At 36.4% G+C, this 13822-nt stretch overlaps 1 protein-coding gene across 2 annotated transcripts in view; it reads right to left on the minus strand.

The window, feature by feature from the left end:
- LOC150105967 (DNA-directed RNA polymerase III subunit RPC3-like) overlaps positions 1-13822 on the minus strand; it is a 164015-nt gene that overhangs the window by 133199 nt on the left and 16994 nt on the right. For both annotated transcript variants that reach the window (XM_090393728.1, XM_090393727.1), the window contains exon 3: positions 2677-2786. In XM_090393728.1, the coding sequence (XP_090249854.1) occupies positions 2677-2786 (110 nt within the window). The remainder of the gene's footprint in view (positions 1-2676; positions 2787-13822) is intronic.

Here is a 13822-nt window from a genome sequence, read left to right on the forward strand (position 1 = left end):
CCTCTAATGATCGAGTCCCCCCCCACAATGATATACGATTATCTTTTGACTCTTTCTTCATAATACTGACTTCCTCCTCCTCCTCCTCATCAGGCAATCTCTTCTTTAGATGTACAATATCTTCCAGATGTTTAATTCCACTTTTCATTTTCACTAAGTCTTGCCTAAACTCTTCTACTATGGTGCCGACTCTTGATCTCATTTCTTATTGCTCTAACCTATTAACACACTTTTCACATATGTTAATCGGTACACAATAAATAACGGAAAAAACTCACGTAGAAAGATTATTTATTAGTATAATTTTCGCCTGTGTGTCACAGGCATCCTCAGTACATTAAGCTCAAAATTAAACACTAACTGACAATTCCAAAAAGCGCCACCTAAGTAGCTGGTGTAAGATAACTAAAAAGGTCAATAACTTTCCTAAAAAAAAAAAAAAAAATTAATATAATAAAAAGTTAGGAAAGATTAGCTGATTTGTAAAGTACTATCTCCCATAAAGGGGACGACAGACGTAAGCCGTCGGATCTGTTTAAGTTAGGAGAATGAAGTAGAGTTTCACATGTTTCTTTATAAAGGTGTTCCATGAGAAACTGACTTCTGTGAAGAACTCTTGTCTTTCTCCAATGAACTCTGTGTCTAGTGAAGATGGCATGTTCAGAAAGTCCAGACTTTTCAGGTTTAAAGTATTCAATATAAGATTGGTGTTCTTCTAGCCGAATAGAGGCAGATCTTCCCGTTTGTCCGAAATAAGATAATCCACAAGAGCACGGAATCTGGTAGACACCTGGATGATTAAGATGTGGAAGCTTGTCCTTAGGAGAAGTGAGAAAGGTGGAGATTTTTCTAAACGGTCGAAAGGCAACAAAAATATTCAGTGGTTTTAAAACTTTTGCTATATGTTCACTGATGCCTTGTACATAAGGGATAGTAATGCACGTTATTTCCTCTCTGTTTGAAGAGGAAGACATATTAAATTGAATACTTTAAACCTGAAAAGTCTGGACTTTCTGAACATGCCATCTTCACTAGACACAGAGTTCATTGGAGAAAGACAAGAGTTCTTCACAGAAGTCAGTTTCTCATGGAACACCTTTATAAAGAAACATGTGAAACTCTACTTCATTCTCCTAACTTAAACAGATCCGACGGCTTACGTCTGTCCCCTTTATGGGAGATAGTACTTTACAAATCAGCTAATCTTTCCTAACTTTTTATTATATTAATTTTTTTTTTTTTTTTTAGGAAAGTTATTGACCTTTTTAGTTATCTTACACCAGCTACTTAGGTGGCGCTTTTTGGAATTGTCAGTTAGTGTTTAATTTTGAGCTTAATGTACTGAGGATGCCTGTGACACACAGGCGAAAATTATACTAATAAATAATCTTTCTACGTGAGTTTTTTCCGTTATTTATTGTGTACCGATATGTCTATTCACGGTTTACCTCTTTTAAAACATATGTTAATGCTTTCCTTCTTTTCATTTACCCTAGCAGTCCACAAAGCTTTCACATTTTTCGGTGCATACATGGAGCAATTTTTGCAACACATCCACTGGGAAAAATCCAAAGCAAAACTCGATCTTCATGCTGCCGACATGTGCTTCTTTACGGATACCATTTTCAGAAGCAGAAGTAGTAAGAGCAAATTAGCAAAGCACAATATAAACAAACAAAAATTCCAATGAGCATTACTAAACGGTACTTGTATTCAGATTGGGGGTGTGAATTCTGAGGAAAACTAAGAAATAATCAGATGGAAATAATGGCAGAAACATGTTAAAAATGATGACACAGTATCAGAAAGGAATTTGAAATCATCAGTATTCAAGAATGTGTGAGCAAGCTAAACAAAAGTAGTATGATTACTAAACCAAATAAGAAAAGAAAGATTAGCAAAACAGGTGTCCAATGCTAAGATAGCAAGATGAAGACTGAGAGAAAGAACAAGATTAAGTGGATTGTTGCAGTAAGTAGTGCCTTAGAAGACAAAAATGTAAGATCTGACAGTATCAGAGAGCTGACAAATAACATATTACTTTGGAAGAAAATTGTTGATAAGAAGTTAGTAATCACTTCAACTTAATTATATAATATCCTATACTACTGTGGGGTAATATGTATTAGTAATTAATAATCATGATGATAGTAAGCATGTAAATAACAGTATTTTATTATTGTTAGTTAGGACTGGCAGTCATTAGCATGTCAAGTGATGAGAGGCTACTCATTCTGATAAATGATTAAACATCTCATTATACCATCACCTGATGTCTTGTAAAATAATGTTAATTATTTATATTTTTATTAACTATATCTGAACTTAATTTTTCTTTACTTTATTCTGCTTTACTAAGTTAGGATTATAAACTTCCTTAACACAAACTTCTCAAGGTTAGGCTTAAGTTTGCTTAACCTACACCTCACAATGTTAATCTTCACCATGATCAATTTCTATCAAATTAGGATTTTTTTTTTTCTAATTTGATTTGGAAAAAAATCAAATTTACGAAGTTTAATTTCTCGCAAGAGATTTTACAGTCTGCTTATATAAGGTTCTGGAATGCCATTCTGAAAATCTCCACCCAAAAAAATCCCTTCTGTTAAAAAAAAGATACTCACACACCTAAAATAATTAGTGAATATCTATTACAGCACAACATATATAACATACCTCTTCCAGCTTCAGCAAAACGTTCAAGGACTTTCGTGATGGCTAAGCTCATTACCATCTGTCCATTATTTAGTAATTCTTCAATCAGTAACTCTCCAATATCACCATACCTAGAAAAAAAATTAATTCAAATTATACTGATACTTATACTGATGTGCTGTTACTAAATAGTAGCCTCAGTAGAATAGAAACCTATTTCAAATAACTGTTTCGGTCTCATTAATACATTATTAATTTGTTAGAATAGCAGTAACTGGAATATACAGTGAAGCTTCTGTATCAGATATCCATTAAAAGTACCATGTTAACTTAAAAACATGGAGTTTACATACAACATTAATTGTAACCACAACATAAACATGAGATACTACTACTACTACTACTACTAGAAGGAAGTGCTGAGGAATAAAGAGTTATTTATTGTATGTTTTCTTTTTATATCTAAATAGTTACCATCAGGTACACTGTAAATTTGGTCAGTAGATAAAAAACAGAAAATATGATCAAGGTATACAAAATAATTAAGACTAGAAAACTTCACTGTTTGAGAAGATCACAATTATTGAAGTAAACAATGAGGCAGCTAAGTATATGAGGAACATGTGTTATGTTTTTTCATTGTGTATATTTACGAATGATCATATCACTGATGGAATTTAAACTCAGGATGAAGTTCGAAAGTCAAACAGTTACTTATTATATGTTTCTACTGTATATCTGAATGACTGCGATCATATGAGCTGTTGCAATCATTTCGTCAGTAGACAGCACAGGGAATTGAAGGTGCACATGCACTGATCACTTTCAATGAAGGTACACTCAACATCTAACAGTAGTCATTCCACACATTTGCCACATGCCATGAGAAGAACTTGAAGCTCACACGTTTCCTAACAACACTCCTAACCAACATTCAGAGATGACACCAAGTTTTACCCCCACCATCCATATGCTGCAAAATCTAACTTGTACTTATACTATAAGATTCCCTTATAAGTTTCTAACATATCAGGTAGTAAAGAGATTCCTCTGTACATATGTCCTCATACATATAATTCCATAAGCTAGTTATCATTTTGGTTACTCTGCACTGAATCTTTTCAACTGTCCTCATCTGTTTAGTACCAAGGAGACCATATCTGTGCACATTTATGCAGATGAGATCATATCAGAGCTGCGTAAGGTGGGAGAATAGCTTTTTTATTCCTACAAGTTAGTGTTCTCATTAAAGTGCTGTTATCCAAAGTGATGAATTAACCATCGTAGTGATTTCAATCAAACTTTTGTTCAATGTTCACAATAACCCCAAATTCTCTAGCTTCATTGACTACTTCCAACAAATTCCCATTAATATAATATTCAGCTTGTAATGTCCTCAGTACAAAATACATAACTTGCCATTTGGCAATACTGAACTGACATTCCTTTTCATTTTCCCATATAACCAAGCTGTTGAAATCGGCTTGTAGAGATTCTGATGCAGCTATATTAATTATTCCCATCATCAATTTCCTGATATGTACCCAAAAGGGGTGTTCAGGTTACCAGCACAGCACTACATGATTAAGTTTACATTATTATTAATCTCCTATCAACAATTTCCCTCCAAATCAATCTATTACTTGTGATCACTGTAATATTGTCATATTTAACATTTCGTACTTCTAAGGCACATCTGACTGAATCAATCCAAATCGACCTTGGTCTTCCTCTGGGAAGACCAAGATCGATTGATGGTATCTTGGCATGAGACCAAGACCTTGACACCATCTTGGCATCAAACATCTGTTTTGCTAACCTTTCCTCATCCATTCTATTTAAGTGGCCATACCACCTCAGATTAGCATGATTACAGATTCTTGAATGCTAATAATGTCAAGTTCATTTCTAATATCTTCATTTTTATTATGATTCTGCCACTGATTTACTCCCCCAATTTTCCTCAGAACCCTCATATCTGTGGTCTATAATCTTTGATCAAGTGCTTTATTTCTAACCCAGTTCTCAAATCCATAACTTAAAATAGGTTTGAACATCATCTTGTATACTGCTAGTTTGGTGTTTTGGCTAATTACTCCCTTTATTTCATATAAATTTATTCAGTTGGCTACTGACCATAACAGCTTTGCTTATTCTGTTGTCTATTTCCAGATTTAACTTGCCATCTTCACTAAAAACTAAATAGCTGAAATAGTTTACTTGTCCTATAAGATCTCCATTCAGAATGCAGCTGAAGTTTTCTATGCTCCTGCCTATTTTCATAATTTTGGTCTTTTTATTGCTGACTTTCTTGCCAAATTTATTACAGCTGTTATTCAATTTAGTTAGAGAATCCTGAAGACTTGTCCTAAATGTGTTTAGGAGTGCAACATCATCTGCATAAAGCAACGAGCTAAGTCTGACATCTCCAATTCTAATATCAGGACTAATGTCACTTTCTTTCATAATGTGATCGATATAGATGATGAATAAGAGTGGAGATAATGTCAAGGGTCAAAGCTGTATAACTGAGAGGAGACCTCCACAGAGCTTTTAAAGGAATGCAGAGAACTGACCAGGGCTTCTGACCTAATGTCCAATCCTCACCTTCTCGTGGTGCACCCTGTTGGGTATCTATCTGGATACTGAACGAATGAGGATGGGCTGGCAATTTGGGATTTAGCCAGCCAAATTGTATTCTTATTGGCTTAAACCAATATACAAAATGATGGTACAACATGACAAAATTTCAAGCCGGCTGGGGCGTCGCCCGATTAAACAAGGCCCCCGTTGTTTTCAAAAGGAAACCAGGGCGAACAGCAAAAAGTCAGCTACTGGAAAAAAATCTGAAAGCACACTCCAACTCAACATCACCAGAGTTAAAGATCAGTACTATCAACATAAGAAGCCTGAATGGCAAAGAAATGGAGCTAGCTGAGGAATTAGATAAGTACCAGATCAACATAATAGGGGTGACTGAAACAAAAAGACAAAAACTGGTGAGATCTTTCTGAGCAATAAATACAAAATGTTATATTCAGGCAATGACAATCAAGGAAAAGAAGGAGTAGCCATAGTATTCAACACAAAATACAAGGCTAATCTTCTTGAATGGCAGGCAGTCTCAAGTAGAGTGATGTGGACAAATATGAAATTAGGGAACTGGACAATGAGACTTATTTGTACCTATGGTCCCACAGAAGGTTCTACTAAGGTAGAAGTGGAGGAATTTTTTGAGACAGCTACTGACACAGTGAAAAGTTGGTCCTTGTTGGAGATCTAAATAGCAGAACAGGAAGTGATTGTCAGACATACAAAAATATTTTGGGAAAATTTGGAGAAAAGAGCAAAACTAATAATAATGGCAAATATCTCTTGGATTTCTGTTCAGGACATGGACTGGTTATTACTAACACCATGTTCCAACATAAAAATGTGCAAAAATTCACATGGAGAGAAGAGGCTAGGAATAAGAAAAGTCTCATTGACTATGTTATTGTTGATAGTGATATTTTCTCCCTGGTATAGGACACCAGAGTGTACAGAGGATTTGAAATTGGAAGTGTTCACTATTTAGTCTTGAGCAGAATAAAATTGAATTTCATATTGAAAAGAATAGCACATAAGAAAGTTTTAAAGCGAATAAAAGTTGAGCAGCTCTCAGATGTGAACTGTAGACTAAAATACACAAGATTATTGAAGAAAAAATGAAAGAGTTTGAGAACAAGCACCAAACCTTGAAGAAACTCCACATTGATTCAGCTAGAGAGAGGCATGTGGTGAGGTTGTCTGCAAGGATAGAAAAATCAGAACTCTAGGGTGGACATAGGAAGTAAAAGAGGCAGTGAAGGAAAAGAAGAAAGCATATCAAAAGTTCCTGGCAAATAAGTCAGCTTTTGCTCTTAGAGAATACAGAGACAAATGTAAGAAAGCAAAACACTGTGTAAAACTAGCTAAATAAAAGTCATGGGAGGACTTTAGCAAGAACATAGAAAATAAATATCAAGAAGGTGGTAAGATATTCTGGTTGTTGAAGAAGCTTAGAAATGGAGAAAATGGGAGAAAAAGATATCCTTGAAGTATGGAGTAATTACTGCGAAAAATTGCTAAATGAAACAAGCAGTGATGACAGCACAGTGGTAAAAAAACACTCATCAGGCATACAGTCAGTAATACATATCAAGTAGAAAAAACCACCAAAGGCTTCAAATGTGGAAAGGCAGCAGGAGTAGATTATATTCTACCAGAAATGCTAAAGTATGGTGGTATAAAAGTCTTTACAGTGGCTACACTGCATAGTTCAGAAAGCCTGAACAGAGGGACGAATTCCCGATGATTGGAGTAGAGCTCTAATAGTACCTACATATAAAAAGGGAAATAAAACTGAATGTGAGAATTACAGAGGTATTTCCCTACTGACTGTTCCTGGCAAGATCTATGCAAGTATACTTGAGAAACGGTTGGGAAGAATTGTGGAAGAAAAGCTTGGTGAAGATCAAGCTGGATTCAGGTCAAATAGGGACTGTCAGAATCAGATCTTCACTTTACGACAAATAGTTGAGAAAGCACGGGAATATAACAAAGATCTGTATTTAAGTTTTGTCGATCTGGAAAAGGCACATGACAAGGTGCCAAAAGAGAGAAGGTATTCAATACGCTACAGTTATATGGTGTGAATGGGACATTATATCAAGCAATACTTGGTCTTTATTTGAGATGTAAGTCAGCAGTTAGAATTGAAGGAAGTACAGGAAGATGGTTTAATGTTAAATCTGGTGTGAGACAAGGATGTACATTATCCCCTCTGTTATTCATTATCTATATGGATCACATTACGAACGAAAGTGGTATTAAACATAATATCAAAATTGGAGATGTTAATGTCAGTCAGCTCTTTGCTTTATGTGGAAGATGTTATACTTCTAAATAAATCCACTGCTAGTCTGCAAGATTCACTGACTAAATTGAATAACTGTTGTAATAGATATGGTATGAAGGTCAGCATTAAAAAGACAAAGACAATGAAAATAGGCAGAATTGTTGAATATATCAACTGCGTTGTGAACGGGGAACCTGTGGAACAAGTAAAACATTTCAACTACTTAGGCACGATTTTTTGTGAAGATGGTAAATTAAATATGGAAATAGACAACAGAATCAACAAAGCTGGCGTGGTAGGAAATCAATTGAATAAATTCATATGGAATAAGAAAGAAATTAGTCGGAACACTAAATTAGATGTATACAAGACAGTGTTCAAACCAGTTTTAACTTATGGATCTGAGAGCTAGGTCAGAAGTAAAACACTTGACCAAAGAGTAGAGACTGCAGATATGAGAGTCCTGAGAATGATTATAGGTGTGAACAGATGACATCAATGGCAATATCATATTAAAAATGAGGATATTAGGAAAGAACTTGACATTGTCAGCATCCAGGAATGCGTTAGCAGAGCTAATCTCAGGTGGTATGGTCACTTAAACAGAATGAGCAAGGAAAGATTAGCAAAACAAGTGTTCTCTGCCAGGTTGCAGGAAAGCGACCCAGAGCTAGAGAAAGATATAGGTGGATTGATATGGTACAAAGTGTCTTAGATGATAGAAATATAAGATCTGATAATGTTGGAGTCTTGACAAGTAACAGACTGATTTGGAGGAAAATTGTAAATAGGAAGTTAGTAATGATGTAAATTTTTTATGTAGTACTATCATATCCTGTACACCCCTTGAGGGTACATGTCAGGAATTTGATGATGATGATGTCTTACACCTGATTTTATATCAAACAATCTTCCTGGATTTCTTACAATTCTAACTGCTGACTCACAACTTAAATATAGACTATGTATTGCTCTGTATAATGTTGCATTCAAGTCATATAATTGTAGTATTTTGAAAAGATCTTCTCTGGGTACCTTACTATCTATAAATCTTAACTCAACTACTTGTCTTAAAGTGAAAATCTGATCTTGACAACCTCAATTTGGCTTGAAACCAATTGTTCTGTTCCATGTTTCTCTCCCATAATCTTTCTTACCCTCTTTTCAAGTATGTTTGCATAAATCTTACCTTGAACACTTAGTAGAGAAATTCCTCTGTAATTCTCACATTCAGCTTTATTTCCTTTTTTTTTAATAGATGGCTATTAAGAGAGCTCTACTCCGGTCATTGGGAATTAGATCTTCTGACAAGCCACAATAGTCTTTCAAAGTAATTACTTCTGACATCTATCATCTTTGATTTCTTTTACAGTACTCTTTCCTCAATTTCTAAGCTTATTCAATAACCTCCTGGGCATTTTGCCACCTTCCTGATATTTCTTTTCCATATCCTTACCAAAGTCTTCCCATGACTTTTTTTAATCTACTTTTAAACATAGCTTAGCTCTTTTACATTTTGCTCTATACTGTTTTTAGGTCATCTGCTGACTTATTTGCTAGGAACTTTTGGATGTTTTTTTCTTTTCAGAAACTGCTTGTTAAACTTCGTGTGTCCACCACAGTGTTCTTATTTTTCTATCCTTGCAGACAACTTCACCACATACCTCTCTACCTGAACAATCAATGTCTTCTTCAGAGTTTGTCACTGAGAATCCAAGGTTTGGTTCTTGTTTTCAATTTCTTTCGTTTTTTTTTCTTCAATAATGTTTGTATAGTCAAATCTACAATTTACCTGTAAAAACTGCTCGACTTTAATTATTTTTAAAACTTTCTTACATACTGTTCTTTTCAGTGTGGTATCCATTTTTATACTGCTTAGTACTAATGATCACTTTCAATGTCAAATCCTCTGTACATTATTGTATCCTGAACCAGTATGATGATATCACTATCAACAATGATGTAGTCTATGAAGCTTTTCTTATTTCTTGTGTCGTCTCTCCATGTGAACTCACTCCATGTGGGGCACCTGTTCATGGTGGAGGGGACCTTCAGTGATGGTACTGGCCCTTTTCGTTCTTCCTCTTTTTCTTTGCTTTTCTTCCAGTATTCTTTGCTTTACTTCTCCTGAAACTTTTTCACTATCCTTTTTCCAGACTACCATCACTGGGATCCAATGCCCTGCTGCCGTGTTTGCCATGCAGTGCGACCCATGGACATCCGGAAAGGGGGGGGGGGATCCTGGTAGTCTTGCACTACTTTGGCCCCTGCTTTGGCAAGGGTGGTCCTGGATGGCCCAGCCAGGATCAATCAGCTAGTGGGCTTGTTTGCAAGGGTCAACAGTGTTGCAGTAAGTCTCTCACCCCATGGTCCAGGGCCGGGATCCTAGATCTGCTGCAGTGTTGGTATAGCATCCAGGGTGGCCCTGGCGTTCCACCCCTGAGTGCAGTCTTTGCTTGCCGAGTAGTGGGTGTCCATGTGTGGCTCTGTGGTGGGTGGGGAGCTCTGGCGCAGAATTAAAAATTCTTTAAATATGAATTCTTCATCCTCAAATGTTTCAGGGACCTAACAAAGTCCCAACCAAGTACTGGTAATATAGACACAGCATATGGAAACAGAAGTAAGAAACAAAAGATATTGGATACTAACATAAATGTACCAACCTTTTTAATCATTCATGCAACAGGTGAAAAACCAATTGGGAAAATGTCACCCTTCTTTATCCAAAAAAGTTTAGAAGGACTGGCAGGACCTCCCAAAACTGTCAAGAAATTGCATTCTGGTGATATCCTCGTGGAAACAATTCAAACCGAGAAACTACTGAGAGCAACGACAATGGGTGAAATACCAATTGAAGTAACACCTCACAGAACACTCAATTCCAGTAGAGGACTGATATCAGAATGGGATCTCCTTGAGGTTCCTGATGAGGAGATATGTTCAGAGCTTAAAGATCAAGGAGTGACCAGTATGAGGTACATCCTGATATGCAGGGATGGTTGTCTGGTCTCAACCAAGAACATCATCCTTACTTTTGATACACCTAGGCCTCTAACATCCGTAAAAGCAGGGTATCTCAGCTGTCCTGTTAGAATGTACATCCCTAATCCACTGAGATGCTTTAAATGTCAAAGATATGGACATGCCCAAACTGCCTGTCGTGGTTCTACTACCTGTGCTCGATGTGGTAGTAAAGAACATGAAAATAAATCTTGCTGTGAAAAAAAAAAAAAAAGCTAAATGTGTCAACTGTCAGGAAGATCATCCAGCATACTCTCATGCATGTCAGAAATGGAAAGATGAAAAAGAGATACAAAAAATTAAAACATAACATATCAGAATGCAAAAAGAAAGCTAGCCACCATTACACCTGTTCTACGATCCTCTTATGATGAAAAAGTAACAACTAAAAAAGTGCCAACAGCAACTCAAACACGAATGTCTATTCCACCATTTGATAATTTCACCATATCTGAACTTTATGATCGCAAGTGCTTCTCTGTTGAGCACATTAATCACAAGACCTATGGCCTTACTCCAGAGACAACTTCAAAAATGGTCCCACCCAATGAAAACTCATCTGTCAAAAAAATTATGGTGGAGACTTCACTCAAAGATAAACCACCAGACACTCGCACAGAAAAAATGGATACCTCGATACCCATTGAAAGCAAACTAAGCATACCAACTGACCCTAACATATTTGATGTTTTGAACACTCTACCAGAGGAAGAGATGGACACTGGCCATCCATACTTCCCTAAAACAGTGGATAAATATAAATCTGACAAAGGTAAGCCATCAACCTCTCGAAAACTAGACAAGTCAATAAAATCAAAACAATAGGAAAATTTTTACAATGGAACTGTTGTGGGATCCGCCAGAATATTGACGATATCAAGATGTTGTTGCAGAAACACAAACCTTTCTATTTCTGTCTACAGGAAACTTACTTAAGACCCAATGAGGACCGTACCTTTAGGAATTTCAATGTTGTATGTAAGGATAGAACTGGAGATGATCCTGCCCATGGAGGAGTAGCTATCCTATTGGGCAGTCATACTCCTTTCCATCAGGTCCAACTTAATACTTCTCTGGAAGCTGTAGCGATTAGCTTCTCTGTGGGATTCCTTATTACAATATGTTCAATTTATTTACCACCAAATGCTGAGTTAAATGAAATTGATCTTGATAACCTTATCTTGCAACTGCCTGAACCCATACTTTTGATGGGTGACTTTAACGGTCACAATACTCTATGGGGTAGTGCCAACACAATAGACAAGGTCGAATCATTGAAAAAATTCTTGATGATAATAACCTTTCCCTTCTAAATAATAAACTAAATATTTTCTTCCATATACTTACCCGCTCATATTCTGCAATTGATCTTACAATCTGTTCCCCTTCCATTCTTCCACTGCTCATGTGGGACGTTGAAGAGAACATATATGGAAGTGATCACTTTCCTGTTCTTTGTACAATATCTTCACAGGAACCATGTTCACCCACATGGATACCTATATGGAAAATGGACCAGGCTGACTGGAACACTTTCTCTCATCTCGCAAAATTTAATGCTGATGCCATCAGTCAAACACCTATCAATGAAGCTGTAAAATATATAACAGAATGCATCATCCAGGCAGCAACAACCTCCATCCCAAAAACATCATCTCGATTTCCAGTCTATCCAAAGCCTTGGTGGAACAACCCAGAATGTCAGGCAGCCAAAAAAGATCAACACAGAGCATGGAGCATATTTCGTAGATACCCCACCACATCAAATTTAATAACTTTCAAGCGTGCTCGAGCCAAAGCATGTTTTGTAAGACGTCAGAGTCAAAAATAATCATGGATCAAATTTACTACATCAATTAATCAAATGACCAGTTCAAAAATTGTATGGGATAAAATCTGGAAAACGAAAGGCAGATATAGTACACATTGTTTGTCTACCTTAGACTATAATGGAAGTGTTCTTGCTGATCCCAAAGTTATTGCAGATACTTTGGGAGAAACTTTTGCTAAAATCTCAGCAACAGCTTCATATTCTCCAAAATTTTTAATACTGAAAGAGCAGCAGCAAGAGAAACAAAGGCTTAATTTTTCTACCAACATTCTTCAGCCATATGTCAAGGAGGAACTAAAAAGAGCTCTCCTATAATCTCACTCTAGTGCAGTAGGACCTAATGACATCCATTATGAAATGATAAAACATTTACCATCATCTTCTATGGATCTTCTTCTCTTATTATACAATAGAATACTTGCAGAAGAAGAGTTTTGAAATTCTTGGCATATGTCAATTGTCATTGCTATCCCAAAACCAGGAAAAGATCCAACACAAGCAAATAATTATTGACCCATTGCTCTGACCAACTGTCTTTGTAAGATACTAGAGAAAATGGTTAATGCCAGACTTCTCTGGTATTTAGAAAGAAACAGTCTTCTTTCCAATGCACAATGTGGTTTCCATAGACATCGATCAACTTTAGACCATTTAGTTCGGTTAGAAACTTGTATAAGAGATGCATTTCTGAAGCGAGAACATCTTGTCTCGGTTTTTTTTGACATGGAAAAAGCTTATGACACAACCTGGAGATATGGCATATTAAAAGACCTCTATAACCTAGGTCTCAAAGGACACCTCCCTATATTTATTAAAAACTTTCTGTCCAGGCAAACTTTCCAAGTTAGAGTGGGAACTAGGCTATCTCGACCATATCTTCAAGAACAAGATGTTCCCCAAGGCTCTGTCTTAAGTGTAACCCTTTTTGCTATTAAAATCAACTCAATCATTGAACAGCTTCCTCCCACTGTAGACAATGCTCTATATGTTGATGACTTCACAATATACTGTCACTCACGTAACATGAGGGTAATTGAAAGACAACTTCAGCAAGCAATTGATCATGTCTCTCTGTGGGCTCTTAATAATGGGTTTAGGTTTTCAACAGAAAAAAGTGTCTGTGTACACTTCTGTCAAAAATGCACTCATCACCCAGATCCTGAACTAAGAATGGGACCTACTGTTATTCCAGTAACTACAGAAACCAAGTTCTTGGGACTCATTTTTGACAGAAAACTCATATTTCTAGCACACATTCATCAACTAAGAGAAAAGTGAAAAAGAACTTCGAACCTCCTTCGCACTCTACCCTCTAATGGGTGGGGTGCTGATCGAGCTTCATTGCTCCATCTTTATTGTGCACTTATACGTTCAAAGCTGGATTATGGGTCCCAAGTCTATGGTTTGGCAAGACAGAGTAACTTATGATGGTTGGA

This window comes from Typopeltis vanoorti, chromosome 6 (assembly GCF_054136105.1).
Source record: "Typopeltis vanoorti isolate ZY-2024b chromosome 6, IOZ_Tvanoo_1.0, whole genome shotgun sequence".
In the NCBI taxonomy this organism is placed as follows: Eukaryota; Metazoa; Arthropoda; class Arachnida; order Uropygi; family Thelyphonidae; genus Typopeltis; species Typopeltis vanoorti.